The following is a 26,222-nucleotide window of genomic DNA, read 5'->3' on the forward strand; positions in this document are numbered from 1 at the left end:
GATGCTAGCACGTTTGTTAGCATGGAGGGCTAGCATGTAGAGTGCTAACTCGAGCTTAGCCAGACATTCGATCATCGTGATTACGTCATCATGTTTATATTGAAAGTAGGGGTGTCAAAATTTGTGTGTTAATTAATGACCTCCCCTTACTACTGGGGAAATTCCAGTCACAACGCAGCAAATACGTCCACGTCAAAATTTTGCAGTATTAAATTGAATGATAATGCATTTATTTGTGGAGACGGGGGTCAAGTTGTGTTTTTTTACGACTTTAAAAATGTGCAGAATAGCACATTCAGAAAAATGCACTGGGCTGTCACCAACGTCTTACGAATGCAATTATGCCATCTAGTGGCAGAAAAATGACCTCCACACACTCGTTTTTGGCAGGACATGACATCTTTTTAATTTTAACTCAATTTGAAGAATTTAAATGAGATTACTGACTAAAAAAAAATGCTGCCATATTTCTATTAGTTTTAACATTTTCTTTCCATTTTGTTAACAAGAGTATGAAAACTTTATTGTACAGAACAGATATCAAATTTGTGGTTAATCATGAGATAACTATTGAAGTCATGCGATTATGAATTTGAATCGCCTGACAACCTGAATTGAAAGGTTTATCATGTTTGCATCATTTTCATTTCAAATGTCATTAGGTTTGCACCCTCATGAACAAAACCTTCTTTCTGGCACATAATAACTCGAAGATGTGTCAGACTGCCGCCGTGTAGCGTCACCTACTGGCAAGGATTTCTTTTTTTTTTTTGCTCTTAAGTATTGGTGGCTGGTGTCCACATCCTTTGCGAGTATGGGATACCTTGAAATAAGGTATCAGTACTCGCCCATCTCTATGCTCAACAGGTAGCGCTTTATCAACCACTCAAGGGCAACATAATACATCCTGTTAAAAGTCAGACCTTCAAAATAAAAGTGTTATAGCACAGGTTCATTGCACTTTCTTGGGCCACATGGTGGCTTTTTCAACAGTCACACTCAATAAACAAGCAGAAATTGAATGTGACTGCTGTAGAAGCCACCATGGGGCTAAAGAAAGGGTGCTTTTATTTTGAAAGTCTGACTTTTGACAGGATGCCTTATGCCAATGTTGCCCCAAATTGTCTGAGTGTTGCTGAGCACACCTGGGAGGCTTTTATTGCCTTGCGTTGTTAATGAAAACTTGCATTGTGTAATTACAAAAAAAAGAAAGAAAAAAGTCTTGCTGTTTGTTGAAGTATTTTTACTCAATACGACAGGAAGACCAGTCCAGATACGTAAAACGTTGCATGACTTTGAAATGGCCACGTTTTATTGAGTAGCATAAACACGTAGCGTGTAGCCACGTAGCATGCCGCAATCATGATCCCTCAGGAATCAGGAAGTCATAACAAAGACATTTAACTAGGATTGATGACACTTTATGACATAATTTACATTTCCATAATTGTCCTCAACATCTATAAAAGCCGGCGGTATGTAAATTGTTAGGAGGCGGTTTATTTTTCCGGAGATTGTAAAGTAATTCCGTGCGGTCATGATAACATTTCTACAACAACAACTCTCAGGGTGGTCTAAGACTTTAACGCACATGTGTGCTGATCTTTGTTATTATTTAAATATGTATGTGAATGTGTGGCCTGTGATTTTTTTTTTTTTTTTTGAAAGTACAAGCGGAAAGAGAGAGTTAAAAAAAAAAAAACGCTGCTGGAAATGATTCTGACACGTAAGAAATAATTGAAAGCATTTATCAAGCGTAAATCCCAAACATGTGCCGCGCAAAGCTGCTAAAATGTGGCACTTTTTTTTATTATTCTCTTTTAATCAGTGAATGTAATCTGAAGCAGGAAGTGTGCGCGCACACACACAAAAACACACACACACACACATGCGCACACACAGAAAAGAAGAATGAAGTCATTCATGTTAAATGTTTAGTGGCACAACGTGGCCTCCCATTAACCTCCAGTCAGCACTTGAATGTTTCCAACAAGTTTGTCAGTGAAGATGAAAAAAAAAATTACAAACGTTTCCGACAAAGAGATTTAAACTTTTTTTTTTATTGTCCCAAAAAAAAAAAAACATGTAGCTGTCTGTCACACTTGAAATGATTGACAGCTCAGTCAACTTGTGTGTTATATCATATTGCTGATATTTATCGTTATGATTTACAAACCTGGCAACAGGTCAAATAATTGCTTTAGTTGTTTTGATCAAAACAAAAGTTTGTGGAAAATTTAATAATTAAAAACATTGGATGAAAAATATAGTGGTGTATTATTATCATTATTTTATAAGTTTAAAAAGTAAAAACAAGTTTTAAAATTCCCTTCAAGTAAATAAAAACTAATAGTTGCATTTTTGTCATAAAAAAAAATCTAATGATTGTTTTGGGGAAAAGTTGACATACAGTGTGTTGAAATTATTTATTAATTCTAATAATATCAAAGATTATTTTATATATTTGTTCAAAACTTTTTACATTGTCTTGTGATATACTACAATTATTTCCAGGGGGTAATTATTTTTTTTTTTTTAGCAATATTCCAACTAATGTTGAGAACAAATTTGTAATTGTGTTCAATTATGTTGTTTGACTAACAAAAAAACCATATGAAAAAAGATTGACTTGGTTGACTTGAATGGTTTCACTTTTTAAGCTTTATTTGTTCAATCATATTTTTATATAAATTGTATAATATATACTATTTGATAAAATCATTTTTATATAAATTTCTTATTACATTTATAATGTTTGTTATTATTTCTTCTTCCGTGACTTATATTTCGATATTTTTGGGGGGGATAATCGTTTAAAATAACACACACATAACCAAGTGAACGCATTAAGACCCCTTCATGCACGTATTGTTTGGTTGTATTAAAAATCGGTGTGTGTGCGTGTGTGTGCGTGTGTGTGCCTGTGTGTTATTTGTGGCCACGTGCGTCAGTCATCTCATCAACAAGTGAGCTCGGACTCCATAATGACCTTTCACATCAAGCCCTTTATGTCTGTCACATTTACTGTATATCCACAGTCATATATAAGATAAACCCCACCCTCTTCTTTTACCCCCCTCCCACACAATGATGGAGGAACAGCTGGTAGCATTATTGACACACAGTGTGCTCGGGGGGAGGACAAGAGGGAGAATCAGATGGGGGCGATGAATATGTGATTGGAAAGAGTGTGTGTGTGTGGGGGGGGGGGGGGGTCTGTGGGGTAATAGAAAAAGTCATAAGTGTTTTGTTTTTTTAAATATCATCAAATGAAGTTGAAGATCATTTCTAATGATCATGTTTTTAAAAATTGAGGAGGCTTTTTACTTTTTCAATCAGGCAAAAAAAAAATGTATTACCAATATTTGATACAAATATTTTATTTGCAAAACAATTTCTTCTTTAAATAATATTAATAATATTATATTAATATTATGTAATTATAATAATATCGAGGAAGGCATTTAAAACCATGATTAAATTTATCATGTTTTAAAATGCCTTACTCAATAATTCAAATTATTAAAATATAATTTAAATAAATACAAATATAATATTTCCTATGTTTATTTTTATTTATTTGTGATTTCAAATAAAGCAGAACATCAATAATAATAATTATTATTAATATTATTAATGGCATATTATTGCAGTTTACTGAGCAATATCATAATTATATCGTGTTGTATTGTTATTATTTTTATTATATTATTACTGTGAATATTGTTATGTTGTCTAAACTCAGTCCTCGAAGGGCCGGAGTCCTGCAGATTTTAGAGGTTTCCCTCCTCCATCCCAGCTGATTCCAATGAACAGGTTCGTTATCAGGCTTATGCAGAGCTTGCTGATGACATCCCAAACCTGTACGACTCCGGCCCTCGAGGGCCAAGTTTGCCCACCCCTGGTGCATGTTACTGTTTGTGTTCCAATATCAGTTTCTTAAAGGGTCATAAAACCGCAATACCGATGCTATTTGTTAGCCTGCCGGCAGCGTTTTGTATCGATCGTTAGCATTAAGCTAAGCAGACTTTTGCAAAGCGCAGATATGTGATTGTTTTGAATACACGGGCAGGAATTGTCTTTGTCCGATGATGAGTCAAATTCAAGTTTGAGTTCCAATAAGCATGTTGAAGCTTCTTTTTGGAGGAATTGTTCGCTCTCTGCCAATCCGCTACACGTGGTCAAGTGAGTTGAGAATCTCGAATCCAAAACGCTGCAACAAAAATGACCTTAACACCAAATTGTTGAAACAAAAAGCAAGCCCGTTTTCGGCGGTGCTGCTGATGAGGCGCCGCCAATTTGTCCCGCAGCAGCAGCAGCAGGCTGCGGCTAAGTGAGCCTCAACTGACCAGAAAGGATCGGCCGCTGTCTGTTAGCCGCGTAATGGACTCGTCCGACTCGTCCAATTAGGAGGCGGCGAGATGGCGCACGCTTCATTACGGCCCCGAGACCCACGCCGCCACGTCACAAATGATTTCAGGCCAAATTAATGTTTTTATTGTCTCGTCTTAACCACACGCGCACGCACTTTGTAACAGCTGAGCGCCATCTAGAGGTGCCAGCGTGTCACAACGTCTCCGCATCGAGTCCTCGTCGGTTAGTGTTGCGGGGAATTTTGGATAGGCGGGGACGGAAATTCTTCAGAGGCGGGACAACAGGGAGCTGCTGTGATTGGTTGCGAATCGCAGCAAACAGGTGACAGGAAAACGTTTAGTACAAATGCAAATACAAAAAATGCGTGTGTGCTTATTGATCTTGGCACATGTGAAAAATCTTATGTCACACCACCAAACAAAAGGGTCACATAAATTCTTCAAATAAATGTTTTTAATTTTCCGTCCCAATGTCTTATAAGCAAGGTTATTTTAGTTTAAAAAAAAAAAACTAAAACTAAAAATTAAAAAAAAAAATTTTTAAACGAACATTAACTGAAACTACATTTCATATTTATAAAACTAACAAAAACTATAATTATAGCGAAAATGTCCTTCGTTTTAGACTAGGATAATTAATTTAATACTTTGGGAATGATTTTAAATGTGATTTTAAGTATATTTATTTTGATATTAACCGTAATAAGGATGTTTGTCACGCAGAAGTGATGTCATCTAGCAGCAGCCAATAGAAAAGCACCTTCAGATGACGTCGCTTCTCTGTGACAAATTGCTTTTTCATTAAACTCAGCCAAAATACAACGCTAAGTAAGAAATGTGTTACTTTTTTCATTTTACCGTGGTGTTTATTAAATATTGCGCGCAAGTAATACACGTTTTTATAACTATATAACTATAATAACCCTACTTATAAGTGAACAGGAAGTCTGCCACCTAGTGGAGGAGCAAAGAATTGTTTGGCCTGTCAATACAGCCGAATGACCCAAAATATTTGTCGTAAAGAAACGATCGTTTTCACATCGATGATGTCAAATCGGATTGTTGATGTTCAATAACCATGTCAAAGTGCTGAAATGTTTTACTAATCACATTTCAGGGGATCATGTTGGGTTTTTGGTGTCTCTTGCTGTTTTTTTCTCTCCAACAAAGCGTCCTTGTTGGCCGCCGCATACTCTTCTTTTTTTTTTTTTCTTCTTTTAAAACAGCGCCAGGCGGTGTAATTTATTTGAAGCGCGCGTTCACATGACACGGGAGCGCCGCCGCTATTGGGGAATCTCTCAATAAATCAATGCGACTTGAAACGCATTTCCCCGACGCCGATAACGAGTCCGACTAATCTCTTCGGAGAAGCTTTGATGCCCAGCGAACCGGCGTCCATCACCAAGGTTATTTGTCAATGGCTGCTAATCCAGGTACGCTTTTCCCTCCGTTTACCGCGCGCCGTTCTCATGACTCGAGCCGAACGGCCTTGGGAAGAAAAAAACACAAAAAGTAAGATGGGAACAAAAGGAAAAAGGTTATGGATCAGTGCGGCTAAAATGGGAGTTCAGGAAAAGGTTGTTTTTACTTAGCGCCTCAAAAGTCCAATCAGAGGATTTTTCTTTTGTTTCTTCCCTTAAGCTGATGTCGCAATCGATCTCGTACTTAAGCTCTTTCCTTCTTTTTCCGCTTTATTAACGATTTTCGTTTTAACATCTTCCATGGTCAGGCAAAAAAAAGTAGTCCTAAAACTAAAAGAAAGCAAAAATCCTCAACTTAAGCTGATCAGTAAAGTGTAATAAAACGTTAGCTGCTTCCATAAAACCAAAATAAAGCAAGCAAATAATAGCGATGTATTTTTCAAGGCCGATGCCGATACAGATTATTAGCATTCAAAGACACAATAACCGATATTTCAAGCTGATATTCATTTGCAGTAAAAGAGAAAATATTTGCGTCAATTAAAAAAAAAAAACTTTTTCTTTTCATCTTTAATAGTTTTCTACTGTAAAAATATTTTTTCAAAATGTTTAACATAATTTTTTCATTTTATTTCTTTATTTATTTATTTTAATTTTTTTTAAATATTAAGTGTAGGGAGTTCCCAGTGTCAGCATCATTATTTTTTTATAAAGTGGAAATTTAAATAAATCCATAAATGAAAAGTTCCTTGTCGCTAATTTGGGGTTTTCGTCAGGGTTTGTAAAAGTTGGAGGACAATTGAAAATGTTCGCGTTTGAATTGTCACATTGACATTTTCAATTAAAATGTTAAATGTTTGTCATTAAACATAGCCTGGGTCAAATTGACCCATTTTAACTTTTTCTTCGATAAAATGTTAATGCTTTTGGAACAATGGCAGAGGGAGTTAAAAGCATGTGAATGTGCTTGTGCGCGTGTGCACCCTTATGGCCAAAGTCATATATATATATATATATCGGATCGGTAAAAAAAAAAAAATTCAAAATGATGTTATTGATCAAATGATATGCAAATTTATGTTTATTCATTTCAGTTCTCGGTGCTTCAAACGATCTCAGTGGAGGTTGAGTTCTGAATTTTCGGGGTCCGCTGAGGATCAGACGGGCAAAGGATGCCTCACACGAGGGACGGGGAGGGCTTGTATGATCTTGGAAAGGTTTGCTATATCCTAATTATCCCGTTAAGTAAGAGCGGCGCACCCCCCCCAGAACCCCCCGCCCACCCGTGGGGATTGCTCTTAAACGGAAGATTTGCGAGGAGAACGGGTCAGAGCGGCAACTGCGGGAAATCCTGTTTACATTTACATAATCATATCGCAGCGCTCGTCTTTGCGTGTTGCGAGCAGGAAGGAGCTCATTATGAGGGGGGTTGGCAGTGTTGGGGGGGGGGGTGTAGGGGGGTCTGGGACGGGCGGGGGTCTTCTTGTGTCCTCCTTCTTCTTCTTGTACTTAAAAGTGATGCCAGCCTTGGCATCGGCGCTGTTTGCGCTTCTTTTGAAAGGGATTGCCAGAACCTCCCAGCGCCTCTTAACGTCTTCCCGCCTCGTCGTGTAGCTCAACTGGCTCAGACCTGCAAAACCCCCGTAACCCCCCCCCCCACCACCACCCATTTCCTCTTGTCTGCCATGTTTAAAAAAGACAAGATGTGGACATGGTGCACAGACTTTTTATTGAAGAAGTTGATGCTGGTCAACTGTTGAATAGTTGCAATAGTTGAGCTTTATTTGTACTGTGGAATTTAATTTAATTTAAGTTTTTTTTATTCTTGATAACACAAGCTTGTTATTTTTGCTCCATAAACTCAAACCACACAATTGTTAAATTTCTGAAATTGAATTTCTGAATTTTAACGTGCAATCTGGATCAGATCTGGAAAGCTGGAAAACATTATTTGTCGGATGACTTTTAAATGTGTTTGAGTTTGACGCTCGGTAACTTGTCGCGAGTACTTGATGCCATTTCCGATAGATGCCTCAACATGGGAGCAAAGTATTTCTTTTGATTTACTTGAAGCTCCCCAACTCACTTCAACAAAGTTTTGGTACCAAGATGGCGGCAAAGCAACACTATTATTGCTCAAAAGAGTTTTTCAATAAAGTGTTTCCTTCCTGAGGTGAGCGCCATGAATTCCTTGGTGGAGGTATCAAGCGTGCAGCATATTTGGTGTAGGTTGATTTGTTATCGCTGGCTCCACTTAATTAAAGCAAAACGTGTGGTCGGCATTATGGCGAATGATTGATGGCTGCCGTGAAAATAAAAGCGTGAGAAGAATGTACTGGAAACGGAAAGAAAACACAAAGAAAAGAGAAAAGAAACATTTCGGGTTTTTTTTTAAGGAATCAGGTGTGAAGGAGATGAGAAGGTTTATTTGCCGCAGAGTTCATCTGGAGGTCACAGACGGCAAAGACGAGAATCAGCCGAGACTGGAATCTTTTTTTCTGTCTTTTGCTTTCATCGGGGAGGGCAGGAAGAAGTCGACATTTTGGACTTTGTTTTCTTTCTCGGCTTCCTTCAAACCGGATTGTTTAGGGCGGGCAGCGTTCCGCCGCGAGGATGAAGACGGATCACGCGAGCACGAAAAGCGAATATCGCAGCTGGCCTCAGGACGTTGACAAGATCCCGAAAGATCACCTTTCAAAAAAAGTTGCTTTTCCACTTCCTGCGCAGCTCCCGACACGTTACACGCCGTCGACACGCTACACTCTAAAATCAGTTGGGTCAAAAGTAACACAAAATGGGCCGATCCACTTTATGGGTCAATTTGACCCAACTTTCTGGGTTGTTTTTTTACAAAATGACCCAATTTTTTGACCCAAGTAAAGGATCTGACCAACTCTAAAAAAAACAGTTGGGTCAAAAATAACCCAACTATGGGTCAAAAATGGACCGATCCTCTACTTGGGTCAATTTGACCCAACTTTGAGTCAAGAAGTGGTCCGTTTTTGACCCATAGTTGGGTTATTTTATTTTTGACCCAACTGTTTTTAGAGTGTACACTCTAAAAACAGTTGTACACTCTCGTGTCAGGTTTGTAGCGAGGTTGAGGGAAGGTGGGCCCAGATGCATCTAGTGTACACTCTAAAAACAGTTGGGTCAAAAGTAACACAAAATGGGCCGATCCACTTTATGGGTCAATTTGACCCAACTTTCTGGGTTGGTTTTTACAAAATGACCCAACTTTTTGACCCAAGTAAAGGATCTGAAAAAAGTTAGGTCAAAAATAACCCAACTGTGGGTCAAAAATGGACCGAGCCTCTACTTGGGTCAATTTGACCCAACTTTGAGTCAAGAAGTGGTCCATTTTTGACCCATAGTTGGGTTATTTTATTTTTGACCCAACTGTTTTTAGAGTATACACTCTAAAAACAGTTGTACACTCCAGTGTCAGGTTTGTAGTGAGGTTGAGGGAAGGTGGGCCCAGATGCATCTAGTGTACACTCTAAAAACAGTTGGGTCAATAATAACCCAACCATGGGTCAATTTGACCCAACTTTGAGTCAAGAAATGGGTCTTTTGCTTTAAAACAACTCATAAATATTGGTCAAATCCTTTACTTGGGTAAAAAAATGGGGTCATTTTGTATAAAATAACCCAGTTGGGTTCAAACGTTTATCCATAATTGGGTTACTTATGACCCAACCCTTTTTAGAGTGTAACAGCAAACATTTGCAATCAAAAAACTCACAAACGCTGAAATGATTCCCCGGAAGAAAAAAAAGTTTTTCCTCCGGTCAATCAACATCGGAAGTCAGAAAACTTTGAGTTTCAGTGCGCGGACGAAAACCAAAAGTTAATTCTCAGATGTAAGCAAGCGCAAGAAAGGCTGACGAGTGCGTTGCAAGCGCTGGCGGGCGCGTCGTTCATTAGCGCGTCCAACTTCTCCTCGGAGGTCATCCTCGCCGCCGGAGGTGAAGAAGCGCCGCGCTCCTGCCAAAACTCTCCTTCGCCTCCGCCCAGCGCGAGCTCGCGGCCCTTTTTAATCGTTTCCTTCCTTGTCAGAAGTCAACACGATTCACAAATCTTCCGTTAGCGACGCGTCGTGTTGGCGTTTCGCGAGCGCGTTCGAGAGTTTTTGGTGGCGTTAAGCAGGCCAAGGTAAGCTTGTCCCATATAATGTGCGTGCGTGCTGGCCTATATAGCGTTGGCCCATTTGCTGCGCAGCGCCACATTCTGATCCACATTATGTACTGTACGTTCGCCAGAAGATGTTCACACCTTACAATTCAATACAATACGACAATTCAGCATCTTCAACAAGCCATGTGGAACAATTACCCCCCCCCCCCCCGCCACCACAAAAAAAATGGTCACATCAAAGACAGTTTTGAGTTTTCAGAGAACCTAATGCGCGTCCATCCATCCATCCATCCATTTTCTGTACCGCTTGTCCTCACAAGGGTCGCGGGGGTTGCTGGAGCCTATCCCAGCTGGCTTCGGGCAGTAGGCGGGGTTACACCCTGAACTGGTTGCCAGCCAATCGCAGGGCACACAGAGACAAACAACCATACTCACAATCGCACCTATGGACAATTTGGAGTGTCTAATGCGCGTATTTTTCAAAAACATCAAATACGATGTCGTCTTTAACAAACGTTACAAATATTTTGTCGACACTCAACACATTTTCGTAACCGTCAAAGGCAATTAGACTTTGATTGAACATTTTGTCTTGAGTGAGCATAACTTTCCATTTAAATGAATTCATCGTACATTTATGTAAACATTGAAGACAATTTACTATTTGCCAAATCTAGACAAAATCCGCAATACATTAAAACACCAAAGACAATGAAGTCATCGATGAATTTCTTTGAATATTCGAACGTACAGGTTTTTGTAAACATCACACAATTTCAAAGGTAACAAAATCATCACCAACAAGTCTTAAATCGAATGTCGTTTATTTTCTTAAACACCAAAGACAATTTAATGTCTTTGATAAATATGCAAACATTTGTGTTTTGTTCACACTGAAGCCAATTTAGTCTTTAACAAAACCTAGAATACATTTTTGTAAGCTAGCTAGCTAGCTAACTAGCGTTGACATCAAAGACCCTTTAAACATCTAAACAAATCTACTTACGTGTCTGTGGTCATAACAATCAAAGTCTGTTTAGTCTTTCGGGAACATTCGTGTTAATTTTTGACTTTAGTTAAACTAACAACATTTCCTAATAATCCCAAAATACATTTTAATATACTCGCCACCTTTGAACTTCACTTGTGTCTTTTGAGTCTTTTTGATGTTGTTTTGTTTTGTTTTTTAATCGTAAAAAATGTCAACCTTGCCAAATCACAGTAAGATGACGATCGTCCACTTCCTGTTTTGTTGGACACGAAACACAAAAAGAAAAAGAAAAAACATTTGACTTCCTGCTTGGGTGGAAAAAAACGAGGTCGGATGCTCCCAATTTATTTGAGGGGCGAAAACGAGGTTGACGTCAAAGAAAATAAGTTTGCAACCTTGTTAGTGTGTAGCAGCGGGGTGTTTCGAGATGGCGGGGGGGGGGGGGGGGGGGGGTCGTCCTTAATGAGCTCGTTCTCCTCTTTTCCACCAGCGCGCAGTGTCGCCGCCTTTTAAAGTCGTGGCCTTTCTGCCTGCACATTCCTGCGCCATTATGTGACATTGTTGATGAATAAAAGGCCGTATTATGTTACGTGCCCCCCCCCCCCCACTGGCACACCCCCACTCAGTAAAAGGGCAAAAGTGGACCACTTTTTATCTGCTGAACGAATCAATCAGGATTATGTCAGAGCAAAAGAATCACAGACAGTGTGTGGGGAGGGGGGGGGGGGTGCGTGCGTGCGTGCTCGTGTGAGTATGAGAAGGAATAGAAGAAAGCGCTTGCTGGTGACGACGATGTCATTCTTGATGCATTTATTGTTTTTGTTTTCAATTTGGACAACATATAAGCTAGTGGTTAGCGCCACTGCCTCGCTGTTCTAAGGTCTGGGTTAGAATCAGCACTCCAGACTTCCTGTTTTGACTGTGTGTGTGTGTGTGTGTGTGTGTGTGTGTGTGCGTGTGTTTTTCCTCCCACATGAGATACATTTGTTAGCATGTTAGCTTCACTGAAGACACAGAATTGTCCCGAGTTGTGAATATGAATTTGAAAGTTTGTTTGTTTATTTGTATCCGGTTATAATCGTTTTGTATTTTTTCATGATACTTTGTTTTGACTTTTATTTGAATGCAGTTACTTTTAATTAACTTTTAAGAGCATGTTTTTCGCTTTTATTCATTTTTATTATTATTTTTAAATGCTGGAATTTAGGTTATTTTTTTTGTTAGTTTTAGATATTTTTTAGAGTATTTGTTGAGTGATGGAAAAAACGGTCACTAAGTGTTGTGTAATTAAAAAAAATTACAAACAACCCCGAAATAAATACATTTAAAAATGGATCCTGGAAGCTCCTTTTTGCTATTTTTCGGTTCATTTTCTTTTCTTTTTTTTTCAATTTTCCAAGGTAGTTTTAGTTCTTATGTTACTTTTTGTTAACTGTTTTGTTAACCTTGGTGTCGACATTGTCCAGCATGTAACCCGCCTCTGGAAAATGGATGGCAGGATGTTTCTATACGTGACGACGACATTTGCTCTCTTCAACCCCCCTGCAACCACCGGCCCCTCCCCCGCCCCCTCCTCGTCTGTTGGGGGATTGCGAGGACACTAATTATCATTTGAGCGCCGATGATTAGGAGATCAAACAGAGATCGAATGCCATTTCCGTCCATTAATGCTCCGGCTTTAGTGTGGCTGTCATGGCCGTGACGCATCCCACTCTCGGGAGGAGATGACAGGAGGGGGGGGGGGGGGGGGCACGGTTGTGTGTGTGTGGGGGGGGGGGGTCAAATTGCATCATTTCGGGTGCAAAAGATGAACAGTTTGGTGTCATTTTGTGCTAAGTTTGAGTTTGGTTGGAAATTGAGTTCAGTCTGGTTGCACCAGATTTAGCACGATGCTACTTTCCGTCTGTAGTCCCTAAAGAATAAAATTACAGAACAAAGATCAAATTACAGACGAGGAACATAGAAATGCAAAGTACAAAATGTCATCAAATAAGTCTTGACGATAGCAAACATAAAATGCACAAAAACGGCAAAACTGTTTTATAATGAATTTTTGTGATTTTTAAATCAAAATAACAGTGAAAAAAAATTGGTTTAAAAAAAATTCCCCCACTAGCTTAATGCTATCAGATAATGGAAAATACGCTTGCTAACAAATAGCATTTCTGGTGGCGGTGTTTTAACCCTTAAGTCGACCTGAACACAAATATTGCTGCAACGCTTGCAGATCGACGATATCACAAGCATCGGTATGTACTCGAGTAAATATTTGTACAAGTATCAGTCTTAAAAAAATACAAATAAAAGTGGTATTGTACAATAACTCAGTTAATATACAAACTTGTCACATTGTTGTTTACATCCAATTTGTATTTTTGGATGTCGTTCCCTCCACGTTTATTTCCGAACAAGTCAAGTGTTTCCTCTGGTCTCGTCAGACCGCCTCCTGGTGGCGACGCGGCGGCATCCAAGCCGTCACCGGCGCGTGAGCGATGACCTCGCCGCCCGTCGCCATTAACGACCTCGCCGCTCCCAGCTCCATTTTCCGCTCTCATCAAAAAACATTAAGAAGGAAGAAGAAAAGGAAAAAAAAAACATTTCTTCCCATCTGCGGCAGTCATTTCCAGCCGCATTGTATTTATGCACTGCAAGGAAAAAAAAAAAAAAAAAAGGTAATAGATCAAGCACATTCCATTATTCTCTTATAAGATCATTAGCAAATATAATTAGATATGAAAGAAAGTAATTTGGAGAGGCGAGCGGAGGAAAGCGCTATCAGGCACACAAGACAGATTGTAGCATCGCAGTGTTTGGGCTTAAATTGCTCAGCGGAGCTTTTATCTGCACGCCAATCTTTCAGCCTCAGAAATAGTTTGAGAGGCGCCGCGCACCGCCGACCAGAACAAACGTGCACTTCACTCGCTCGCTTATTTTATTTAAGAGAGGGGAAGAAAAAAAAAAGGACTCTCATTAAAGGCTTGACATTGCTTCTTTTCTTCCTTGTTATTCTCCTTTTAGGCCAAATACATTTGGAGGGCTTTTTTTCCCACACTCGCAAACGCCACAAATTTGCCTCAGCGCCACCCCCCAGCCCGGAATGTTTGCCAAATTCGAACCCGGGGCCCCGTTTGCCTCTGGGGTGCAAAATTTGGGAGACGCGTTGATCGTTAGGAGGGCCACGTAAAGGTCTCAAGAGACCGCGCCCCAAAAACATGGAGAAAGTCAAAGCCGCCATTTCAAGGCGTGGAAAACGCCTACTCGAGATTTTGCTGCCAAATAAAAATGTCGCATACCAAATGGTTGGATGGCGCTAAATTAAACAAAATCCTCACATTGCAGGGCTGCAACTAAACATTATTTTCATCATCATTTCATTATTTTGCTGATTCATTGATGAATCAGATTTTTGGTGTCAGCGTTCCCACTTAAGTTGTTTCTGACCGTTATTCTTATTTCAGGTACTTTTTATTCTGCTGAGCAAAAACTCCCACATAATACCTCGGATTTACAATTTCAACTTGCTTCCAAAATTCGCGCCTTCCTGGGAATATATCATCGTCTTCCACAATACTTACAGTTTTTGCACAGTTTAATGTTAAATATCAACTTTTCTCTATTCGTTTTCAATGGGACAGACTTTGACATTTTTCACGGGCAAACAGGAGCCGATGGTTCGAATCCCACCTGAGGCACATTGCAGTTCAAGTTTTACAATACTACAATTAATCATTTGTCATTTTCACATTATTAATCTTTCAATTTACTTCTTGAGCATTCTTCCTGCATTCAACTATCAGCATTCAGTTTTCAGCATTCCCACACAATTTCTACCGAAATTGCACTTTGTCTAGTTTTATGTTCATTTCCATCCCCTTAAACAAAAACAGTACATGACTTCAATTTGCACCTGCAGAAAAGGCACATACAAATTAATTATGTTTGGTTCCTAACATGTCAGAAAATGGACACGAATCTTGGTTTGCAAACTTTATTTAGATTCAACGCAAAGACAATCACAATAACCAATTGGTTGTCAATGAATCGATTGATTGTTGCGCCACTCTCAGATAACCCGCTTTAGGGTGTTTTGACACATTTTCAAGACTCACAGAATTGTGTGTTCTGTGGCAATATTAGCATCAAAAGAAAGAATCAAATTCTCACACACAATTTTTTTTTTTTATATATAAATCAGTCAAACCTGACTTGGTTTCATAAAAAGCCTCCATTTCGGACCATAAAGTGGAGAAAACAGGCTTTTTGTGAAAAGAAAGTTGTTGTTTTTTTTTTTTTTGCTTTTTTGACAGTTCAAAGTGTAAATCAACAAAAAGAAAACCTAGAAAATCCTTGTGATGGCAAAATATTTTTTTACTTGGCGTTCGCCTTTCACACCAAGAACTGTGTCATCTTTTCTCTCGGCCACAACACACACTTTTTAGTTTGACCTCACACTTCCATACATACAATGACATATCACTATTTTCTGTTTGCAGCTGTCCTTCAAACGCAAACTTTTCCTTGAGATTTTGTCGGATTTTGTCCCGAAGAGATTATTGGCGCCCTCTCCTGTCAGAAATGTGCACATGCCTCCAAAAAGTGATCCTGCCGTGCTCTCAGTCTAAAAAAAAAATAATAATAATTTAATCACTCCAACAAGTTTTGATTTGTCTTTTTGGGTTATTTTCTGCCACTTTACTAAACACAACAAGCACCCAAGTGGACTTTTGATGTGTGCGTGGTGCACCCCCCCCCCCCCCCTCCACTGCAGGGTGTGTTTGTCTAATAGGACGTGAGCCCAAAAGGAGAGTCAACAATCCCGTCGCCGCAAATTCTCTTTTCCCGCCGCTTGTTCTTCCTCCTCGGAGCGCTTTGAGGGATGGGGAGGCAGAATGTGGATTTGTTTTTTTTTTCCTCTTCTTTTGTGCAAATCACAGAGAGCGGCGGGCCCGTCTATAAACATCCTGTATTCATTAAAACCATCTAAAAATATGGCAGGGTTTTTATTTGGGGTTTTTGGGGGGAGGGGAGGGGAGTGTCGGGTGCGCTCGCTTCCTCGATTCTCCTCGATGCGCTCGTATTTGCATATTTATGTTTCTTATATCAAGTGGCTTGAGCTTGAACCTTTGACAGGAACGACACAAAAGTTTTTGCTTTCAGTGCGACTGCAGGAAGTAGACAGCGCCCACCGTTGATCAAACCGCTTTTAGTCACGTTTTTGTCAAAACTTACTTTGCTGAAATTGAACCAAATTATTTTCAACGGTTTATTGGGTGCTCGCTCACATTTCTGAATTTGATTGGTCGGGGGATTCTGCCATTTTGACTTTACATGACTTTTGGTAGGCTTGTCTGACATGAGGACCCACAAAAAAAGTTCCAAGAAACCATGTCTCAACAGACACAGCGAGTCAGCCATTTTGATTTAAAGCAGCCATTTTGTTTTCAATTTTTGAGTCCTCCTCCTGTCTGGAGATGTTGTCCACTTCCTACCAAATTGGAACCTCGTACACTCAACAGATGGATGACACTAAATTGCGAAAAACTTGGATGCAGCAAAAATTTAACATTTCAGAAAAATTGCCGCTTGTCCAGCATCCTGGAATTGTTTCCATATTTAGGCCCTGAAGCCAGTTTCACATTTGCTAGATGTGTCCATCATGAGTAGACTCACAAAAAAAGACTCAAGAAACCAAGACTGGAAATGGACAGCCAAAGAAGTCTACCATTTTGGTTTGAAGCTGCCATTTTAGGGTTATTTCAGCCATTTTGAAAATGTAGCCCTGAAGCAAATATTTTAGGGTTCTTTTGGACGTTTGTAGCAGTCCTTCAAGACAAACTCCTCTTAAGGGATTTTGCCTGATTGCAACTGCATTTGAACCAAATCTACGAGACAGACGGACAACTTGAAATTGTGACAAATTTGTGTGCAGAGCAAGGCAGTGAAATTTGATGACTCGCCATAAAACACAAAACTCGACTAAAAACTCAGCTTAAGAATGCTTAAAAAAATGAATCCACCAAAGCTGAAGTCACTTAGCCACATGATCTTTGGTAGACTTGTCTGTCATGACGAGACCCGCCAAAAAAGTCTCAAGAAGCCACGCTTTGAAATGAACAGGAAGTCTGCCGTTTTGGTTTGAGGCGGCCATTTTAGACTCACGTTGGCAATTTACAGGAGTCACAACTTGGCTCATTGACCTTCGGGGAATTCAGAGGTCTGAACGCAGCAACATGAGATTTGGTAGACATGTCCGAGATGACCAGACCCACAAAAAAGCCTCAAGAAGCTATGTTTCAAAAGACACGGGAGGTCAGCCATCTTGGTTTGAAGCTGCCATTTTAGGCACATTGCGGGCCTCAGTCAAAGAGGAAGTTTTGTCTCATTCTAATCAGATTGGAACCACATACTCACGAGACAGACAAGCAGGACGGAATTGTGGGTCACTTGAGTTCCTGGAATTGTGTTTGGAGTGATGATTTTGCTGTAAAAGACAAAAGCTGACCAAATGTATGCACAACAGCTCATTTCATTTCTTGGATTGTTGCATCATATTTTTCCACGGTGGTCCTTGGTGGACTTTATGAAAAAAATTGAAAATTAAAAATTAAAAAATTAAAAGGGAAAACAGTTCCTCATGTAAACCTTCAAAACTATTTTTTTTTTTTTAGCAGCAGAGGGAAAAGGAAGTAACAAAAGCATACATTAATGTGTAAATGTATGCACATATACTTGGAATGAATCACCTGTTTGGGTGGAAAATGTTTTGAATTGTAATGTGGATTTGACAATTCAAACGTTGGACATTTGGCTGTTTTTTGTGGACGTGTCTGTGTTTGAGAACGTTTTGCTGTTGAGGCATCAGTAAGCGAGGCCTCGTTCCTGCCCGCCGCCCGCCCGCCCGCCACCTTCCCGTTTATCCGTCCTGTTAAGCGTGACGCTCGCATTACGGCAGGATGCGTAGCGGGAGCTGAGCGGCCTCGGACAGATGCTGCTGCCTTTTCTTCTTTTTCTGCTTCTTGTTCGGAGGCCTGCTTCTCTCAAGGAAAAGGCCCTTGCTGTACCGTAAACCGCCACAGGAGGGCGCACTGGGGACACAACTGGGAGATATTTTGTAAACATCAATGACATCTGATTGAGATTGACCTTTTAATTTATTTTCTTCCCAATAAATAAAGTAACATGTAAAAATCAGGAATGTTCATCTTGTCCTTCAAGGAATCTGTTGTAGTAGTAGTCGTTTTTTTTTAATTGAAGTGGAAAAAATTCAAGGGACAAAGTCCTTTTCTCCCAAACCAAACCAAAACTTGAAAATGCAGCTTTCCAAATATGACTATTTAGTTCCAATTGTGTCGTTTGAACAAAAGTACTAAAAATTGCCAACTTAACCCTCAGGCTTGTTGGAGTTTACCGTCTTCAGGATTTTTGGCCCCTCTATTTTCTCCATAAAATAACATTTAAAAATATATATTAGTTCTTGTCATTGTCATTCTCATTCGATTTGACATTTGTATTATTAGATCTTATTATGTTATGTTATTATTTATGTTATATTACTTTTATTTTGATATTTTAACCCTTGAAATTCCACTTTGTTTACAGAATGTGTAGGTTGTAACATAAAAAAAATATATATTGTTTTTTAATTATATATTCTTAGGACCTCTTTTTTTTTCTTGTATTGCTAATACTGTCATTCAAGAGGTTTCATGTCATTCAAAACGTACTCCATTGTAGTGCAGCAGACTATTAAACACCTGTTTTGGAAACTAAAATATGACATGAGATTCCTCCCTTGTCCAAAAATTGATAAATAAATTTAAAAAAAATTAATTCAAATTTCCAAGTGTTGAGTCTAGAATCCATTTTCCTGGCTAGTTCATTGTTTCAGTTGATCAAAAGTGGCCACAATAGAGCAAAAAGACACAATTTGACGTGAACAGTATATTTTTAACATATTTAAAAAGCTGTAAATGACGAAATCAGTGAAAAAAGCTTTCATGACATTTGCTTTGTGATGACGACAACAAAAGTCTCGTTTAATATTATTGTAGCATTATGCTGAATCTAAACATTGACACTACGCTTGATTATAGGAGATTTTAAGAATTAAAACAATTAATAAAGTTGCCGAGGAAAGTTGTTGTCTGAGCGAAAGCTTGCGTGTTCCTGTGCAGTTGTTGTGGGAGAAGCTTAAATAAGGTTCCAGGTGGCCCACTTAATGGAGAGTGAAAAGCAAATATGGAGGCGAATCTGGAGCTCGTTAACGTGAGTTTCACGTGGGGGAAATCCAAATCAAGACTTTGTGTGGTGGGGGGGGGGGCTTTTTGCCTTTTCCTTCTGTGACTTGGGGGATTTATATTCTACTATATTATTCTATATTATTTGTAGTATTCTATGTCACTGTCGTTTGAAATTTTCTCTGCAAATCTGAAATGTTCTGGTTGAGGTTGAGCTTGGCCGTGTTAGCTTCATTTGCTGTGTTGTGCTGCCATCTGCTGGTCACATTGCTCATTGCAAGCAAATGCAAATGCAAAAATAATAATAATAATAATCCTTCACATGACAGATCCATTATTCTCTCTTGGAACCCTGACCTAACTTGAAACCCCATCTTTGGCTTCTAACCCTAATTTTAAAACCAAGGCATTGTTTAAAACAATAACCGTGACTTCAAACCACAGCTCGGCCTTGAAACCCTAACCCTAGTTTAAAACCATAACTGTGACTTGGAACCCTAACTTGAAGCCCCGACCTTGACTTGAAACCCAAATTTTAAAACCAAAGCTGTGTTTAAAACCCTAACCCTGACTTGACACGATACTTTCTAGCCATCACGTTGGTTTGGAACCTTATTTATGGCCTTGAAGCCTGGTTTGAAACCTTCATTTGAAACCCAAACCCTACTTTGAAACTATAACACTAGCCTTCCCCTGGAACTAAAAACCCTATCTTGACACAGTAACACTTAATTGAAACCCGAACCTGAAAGTGTACTTTGAAACATGAGTCTGATTTGAAACCGGAATCTGAAAGTGAGCCTTCTTTGAAAGCTTCCTGACCTTCCTGTATTCTGTTGGGTCCTAGTGCCTGCGTGGATATCGGAGGAGGAGCAGCCGATGACCCTTGACCCCGCTCTGACCCTGGACCAGGACCACCTCAACAGCGACCTTGACGAGCTGGGCGACCTTGGCCACGACGAGCAAGACTAAACATCAACATGATGAAGAGGAAAAACTTTATTTAAACACTTGCGCGTGCGCACGAGCGTCAAGGCACTCACTGGAAGGCGGACCTAAAAATTAAAAAAAAAGAAGAAAAACTTTTGTTTTGAAACTACCTGTGACGACGACGAGCACTTCCTGTCATCTTTCAGGCCTCCCCAGCCAGACAGAAAACGTTTTCTTTCTTCCTTCCTGTATTCCGCCAACAAGACTTGCTCTACGTATAAATATATCGTACCCGGAATGTATTCTTCTGTAGAATAGCCACATTAGCGCGCCGGCTAACTGTTAGCAACGTAGTGACGTTAAACAAAAAAAACAAAAACAAGCAAAGGACGACTTTTAATCTGTGTGTCGTTGCTTCTTTCCATTTTCAACTAATAATCGATGACAGATTATTTTGCAACAACAAAAAGACAAATTGCTAAATTTTCGACATTACAAGTTTTGGCTCAGCAATTCCAGAGACACTTTGGAAAATGTATATGTTTGTGGAGAAGAATTAAGAAGAAGAATTAGCCCCCGTTTCCATTCATCTCGGGCGGCTGCCATTTTGTCCTCTCCTGCTGTGAGCCGTGACGTTCACAATGCGAAAAATGGGTAATTTCTAGAGGGAGAAAGGTTTGTCATGTTTTTAGAAAAGAAAAAAATTGGCACCAGTTCCAAACCTTTTTGTCAGAATAAAAATTGGCGGTGTTATGACAATAAAAATGTATTTTCACAACATACGCTTGTGATATTACAATATAGTATTAAAATTGAATGAGAGAAGAACGTCTTTTTTGAACTTGTGCATTCATCACATTTTTTCTTTGGCGCCCTCTTGTGGCATCTGCCAAGAAGCCACTGTACACTGAAGTGAACTGAGGAACTTCATGCACTGCTTTTGCCGCCATCTTGTTTTTCCCTTTTTCATCTGAGCAGCCCCAAAAAAAATGCAAATGTTAGCTTTAGAAAAAATAAAAAATAAACAATCAGTCACATTTTATGTTTTTTTTTTTTTTTTAATTTTGGGAGAGAAGCAACGACGCTCAGCTGACTTTGAACGGTGTTATTGATGATTGTGAACAAGGAGCACTTGAACTGCCCCAAGATGTACTTTGACCCAAACATAGCGGGATCCCTTATGCCCCCCACCCCACCCCCCTTTTTTGGGGGGGAGGGGGTTTCGGTGTACATAAAGAGATTTAGGAAGACGTTCCCAAGGAGCGTCGTAAAAGAAAAGGAAAAAAAAAAGAGAGGCGTTTATCAAGCCTTCGTTCTTCTCGGGAAGAATTAAAAAAAAAAAAGTTTTTTTGTAAAATACTGCCAGCCGTCGTCGTTGCACAGTGTTGCTGAATACTACTGAGGAGGACGATGAGATGATGATGATGATGATGATTATGTATTTACTATGTGAGAAAAAAAAAGAAACTGGAAAAAGCAGACATGTTGTGTATAGCCTTAGCTTTGGCTAAGCTGCGTAGCTGTGCTAGACTTCAGGACGTACGCTTTGCTTTCATTTCTCTCACTTTTGCTTCAGTATCATATATATATATATATATATATATATATGGGATTTCTAGATGAACCGAAAATGACCTCTAACCTTTACAGGTGAACTTAATTTGACACTGTGATGAGTTACAAATGTGCAGACTGGAAGAGTCACTGAAAGGCATACGAGTGGATGGAGCAAGTATCTGTTGTGCATTCTTCCCTTTTTCAGCTCAACCCAACGGAAATTGTGCAACGTTCAACAGTTGGACCATCAAACCTTAACAGAAGTTCAAATGAAGGTCAAAGGTCAAAGGTTAGAGTGCCTTTTCAGTTCATCGGGGAGTGTCGCCGCAAAAGTCAACATGAGGATTTTTTGCCAGACGGCCTTGTCCATCGTCGCGCTCCATCGAGAAAGAAAAAAAAAAAATGACAATCGTCTCCTGTGCTGCAAATGATCAAAATCATGATGATGAAGATGAAGATGAAGATGTTGCATAGCAAGACTTCTCTCCTCTCTCGTTCTGGTTTTGACTTTTTCTTTGACTCTTAACTGTTTTGGGTTCTCTCGCAAGTATTTTGCACTGTGATCGTATTCTGATGATGAAGGTGATGATGACGAAGATGATGATTCCAAACGCGACACTTGCTAACTAACGAAAACTGAAGGTTGTGTGTTTGTGCGTCCCCTTGGCATCGTGAAATGTTTCTACGTCTTTTTTTTCTGGTTTTTACGTGAAGAGAACGATTCTAACGTGCTGATGTACAGACCCCAATATGATCATTGTAATAATAATAATAATAATGATAATAATCCCCCCCCCCCGTTTTTTTCCTCCCACCCAAGACTTTAGTTGGATCTATACTCGATGTGGCTTTGACTTTTTCTTTGGACTTCCCGGGACCCGCTCGCGACGAGTGGAGGAGTGGCGACGGGTCGCCGGATGGGCGGCGAGCGGTCGCATTCCATGTCCTCTCCTGGTGTCTTGTGTTTGGCTGTTTCCTCATGGCAGATGCTTCGTTTTGTAACTACTGAACTGTACTTATAAGAAAAATAAAATGTATTCCAACTAAAAAAAAAAAAAAAATGTCACGTCTGCTGCGTTCTTCTTCTGGTCGTCAGGACAAAAACAACACTTGTGTGGATGAAACTGACATTAAGCAAGATAAAAAAAAATTCACATAAAGTTTCAGGGCAGCCCAGTTCAAATAGATCTTTGACGTCTATAGCCGTCAGTGGCAGTAAATGAGAAGAAACCTTTCATTTTAAGTGTCGTTATGAAAATAAGTTACATTGAAATGCAAAAAAAAAATTGAAATTCTGTTGCATAGAGATTTTATCTTTTTTTTACAAATCAAGAGAAAAAAAATATTTTCAATTTAGTTTTAATAAATTATTTTTTGTTTGTGAAATCCAAACATTAAAAAAAAAAAGAAGTTGTAAATGTATTTTTACATATTTTTAGCCATTTCTTACAATCAACATTTTATTTGCAACGGTGTCGATTCATTAGGATTTTTTTGGGGCGATTTTTTTTTTCATTCACTGCCAGCTCAATTAAAATGGTTGTTTGACATTTATTGCGGTCAGTGGCAATGAATGAGTGTTTGGAGTTGACCCAAAATTGTAATTCAACACAACATTGAACTATAGAAAGAAAAAAGTTACATTTAAAAAGTCAAAAAAAAAAATGAATTTTTACTACAATGAAAATTATAAATATTTTTGGGAAAGGGATTTACAACACAAATTATTACATAGTTTATCAACACTTAAAATTGATTTTTACTTTGGCTCAACTTAAAAAATATATATAATTTTATTTAATTAAAAAATAAACTTTATCAAAACTAAGTTATAAATAAAATTTTACTTTTTTTTTCCTTATTTTTTTAATATAATTTTAGTAAGTTTCATGTCAATATAATTGATGCATATCTCAATATATTTTGAAGTGGACCAAATTTTATTTGGTTCGATTTGCCAAATCAAAACCTAAATTGTTTTTTATGACACCCCTATCAAATTTACATATATGTATGAAATACTAAAAAAGATGGACAAGTTAAGAAATGACATTTATTTGCATTTTTTGTACATTTTATAAATTAAGAAAAAAGCATGTATTTACACTTCAATCGTGTGAGTAACATCAAAAAGTCACGACAAACATGATTTTTCCCTCTCGTTTGTGACAAAGTGCACAAAAACAAGCTGAAGACGACGAAGGCACCGTCAGGGTCATACGAGGTCGTAAGAAATCGTGCGGGGCGCTTCAGTAGTTGTACGGACGCGGGCCGGGCTGCTTGACGTGCGCGTAGACGCGGCGCTCGCGCATCTTGACCGTGCTCAGGTTCTGCCTGAGGAGGGCGCCACGGCTCAGCTTCTTGCGCTCAGCCGCCGCGCCCCTGCTGGACGCCAGCGAGAGGGCATCAAGCGGAAGGGGGACGCCCCACGCCGCCAGGCGCCATGACACGCGGCCGCGTGGCAACGCCAAGGACGGCGCCACGGGCCTGGAAGGACACACACACACACACACACACACACACACACAAATGTACATTTAGTTCACGAAAACTAACAAAATAAAACTAAAATTGGAAAAAAAAATTAAGCTAATGAAATAAAATAAAATCAAAAATACTTTTTTTGAAACTGACAAAAAGTAACAAATTATTGTGAAAATGTCCTTCAAATTAGTTTCTAGCAATTAATTGAAAACATCAACCTTTGCCCTAGATTTTTCATGTACTAATTTTTGTATTACAGCATGGAAAAAAAAACAAAAAAAAAAAGAGAAAATATTCCTTTTTTAAGGTTTTTTTTGGTTTGTTTTCAAGTATGTTATATATTTTCTATAAAAGTAATTTGTTCTTCCCCATTTTCACTCTTTTGTTCCTCTCAGAAAATGACATTTTCTCCGGATTGTCACATTTATCAACTGAAAGTTGTTTTGTTTTTGTTTTTTGTAAACGAGCGAAAGTCACCTGGAAGAACCGTTTTCCTCATCTTCGCTGGAAATTTCTTCCTCTTCATCATTTTGGTGGTCAGCTGCGCTGCTCATTCGGTGTCTCATCTGGTAGACAGACATGCTGGGGTGCTCCAGCAGGAGGTTCTCCAGAGGCTCGGACCCATCAGGGGACGGAAGGGAACCCGCCTCTGGTACACACAACATAAATAAATTAATTAATAAATAAATAAAATAATACACTGTCAGCCTGGCCTTTTAATGTGTGTGTGTGTGTGTGTGTGTGTGTGTGTGTGTGTGTGTGTGTGTGTGTGTGTGTGTGTGTGTGTGTGTGTGTGTGTGTGTGTGTGTGTGTGTGTGTGTGTGTGTGTGTGTGTGTGTGTGTGTGTGTGTGTGTGCGCGCGCATAACATGAATGTCACCTGGCAGATTGACAATGACCCAGCCTCCATCTTCAAACTCCAGCAGTTCATCACCTCTGTCTTCGCATTCGCCGCCGCCGAGCAGCTGAGCAAGGAACTTGCCTATCATCGTTTACGGCAACCTGCATGACAACAAACACACATTACCAACCAATAATAATGTAATATAAGAATAATTCCGCTTTATTTTCCTTCCTTGTTGAAGCTGGGTTATGTCGAGGCTCATGTGAAACTGATCTTAACGCTTTTGTCCTATCAGGTTATGAATGCATGTTTTACAACAATTTAACTCCAGAGTAAATCTAGAAAAAATATCGGTGATAGACTACAGAACAATTCTGCTTGAATGCCAGCCGCGTTACCCAAGTTATGTCGCCCTCTTGTGGCCACTTGCGCACATCACACTCGTCAGGACTCGTCAAGAGCGTTTAGGAGCAAACATGATCTTATGTAGTGAATGACGCCGTCATACTCCTTTAGCTCACCTTAACCTAAAATCGCCTTCAAATGACGTCATGTTTCATTATGTCCTCATTTCAACGTTTTTTTAGGACGAAAAACACATGATGGCGTCATTAAGGAACACAACCGTTTCCCGTTACAAAGTAAATTTAGAGCCGAGCATTGTTTTGTTTTATTTTATTTTAAACCGTCTTGAGTGTTGTTGTTTTTCTTCTCGCAATTTACTTCAACTTGTCAAATAGTTTAATAGTGTCACTGAGCAAGACTGTTAGTTGGGCCCGCACTTGACTTGCTTGCTTGCTTTTTGCTACCGTAACTTTGAACTTACTTGAAACTTAAATGCTAATATTTGATTTGATTAATTGATGTAACTTACACATATTTGTATTTTTGCGTCATTTGTTATCCCTCTGAGTGACTTGTTTGGGCAACAGCTAATGTGACGTCACGGCCGAGGACAAAAAGACAAAGAACGCTCGAGACGGGTCTGTAAAAAGATAGCATGGTTCCCCTAGAAGATGAGAAGAGTGTTTGAACTCACCTGAAGGTGTAAGAAAAATCTTGTATTGTTTCTTCTTTTTTAGGGCGCGGACGTCGAGCTGAGTTGATGCTGCAGATTTGTTTTGATCGCGAGCTTGTTGTTTATCCAACGAGTGTGTCTTCCCTCCCAGCGCCGTCTACGTCATCAAGAACCGCCCCAAAAGAGGCGGGATGCGTCGCCGCAACGACAGACGTCCTTGGGTAGAACGAC

The 26,222-nt window shown here is 39.4% G+C and overlaps 2 protein-coding genes across 5 annotated transcripts in view; one reads left to right on the forward strand and one right to left on the reverse strand.

Moving 5' to 3' along the window:
* znf536 (zinc finger protein 536) overlaps positions 1 to 22,685 on the forward strand; it is a 266,047-nt gene extending 243,362 nt beyond the window's left edge. For all 4 annotated transcript variants that reach the window (XM_086072166.1, XM_086072170.1, XM_086072167.1 and 1 more), the window contains one exon: positions 20,007 to 22,685. In XM_086072166.1, the coding sequence (XP_085928292.1) occupies positions 20,007 to 20,131 (125 nt within the window). In that variant the 3' untranslated portion in view covers positions 20,132 to 22,685. The remainder of the gene's footprint in view (positions 1 to 20,006) is intronic.
* Positions 22,686 to 23,685: 1,000 nt separating this feature from the next.
* Positions 23,686 to 26,168, reverse strand: LOC147176602 (uncharacterized). The gene is made up of 4 exons (XM_086070481.1): positions 26,013 to 26,168; positions 25,010 to 25,131; positions 24,608 to 24,779; positions 23,686 to 24,133 (listed from the first exon to the last, which is right to left on the reverse strand). Exons 2-4 carry the CDS (start codon positions 25,116 to 25,118, stop codon positions 23,896 to 23,898), a joined length of 519 nt encoding a protein of 172 aa, XP_085926607.1. The 5' UTR covers positions 25,119 to 25,131; positions 26,013 to 26,168; the 3' UTR covers positions 23,686 to 23,895.
* Between the last annotated feature and the right edge of the window lie 54 nt (positions 26,169 to 26,222).

Source organism: Leptonotus elevatus, chromosome 3 (assembly GCF_054856555.1).
Source record: "Leptonotus elevatus isolate MCC_2025b chromosome 3, RoL_Lele_1.0, whole genome shotgun sequence".
NCBI lineage: Eukaryota > Metazoa > Chordata > Actinopteri > Syngnathiformes > Syngnathidae > Leptonotus > Leptonotus elevatus.

Excerpts from the sequence above, each read along its gene's own strand:
- LOC147176602 (XM_086070481.1), bottom strand. The coding sequence starts at position 25,118 with ATGATAGGCAAGTTCCTTGCTCAGCTGCTCGGCGGCGGCGAATGCGAA. Across the intron at positions 24,780-25,009 it reads GGTCATTGTCAATCTGCCAG|AGGCGGGTTCCCTTCCGTCC; the intron begins GTGACATTCATG and ends TGTGTGTACCAG. Across the intron at positions 24,134-24,607 it reads GAGGAAAACGGTTCTTCCAG|GCCCGTGGCGCCGTCCTTGG; the intron begins GTGACTTTCGCT and ends GTGTCCTTCCAG.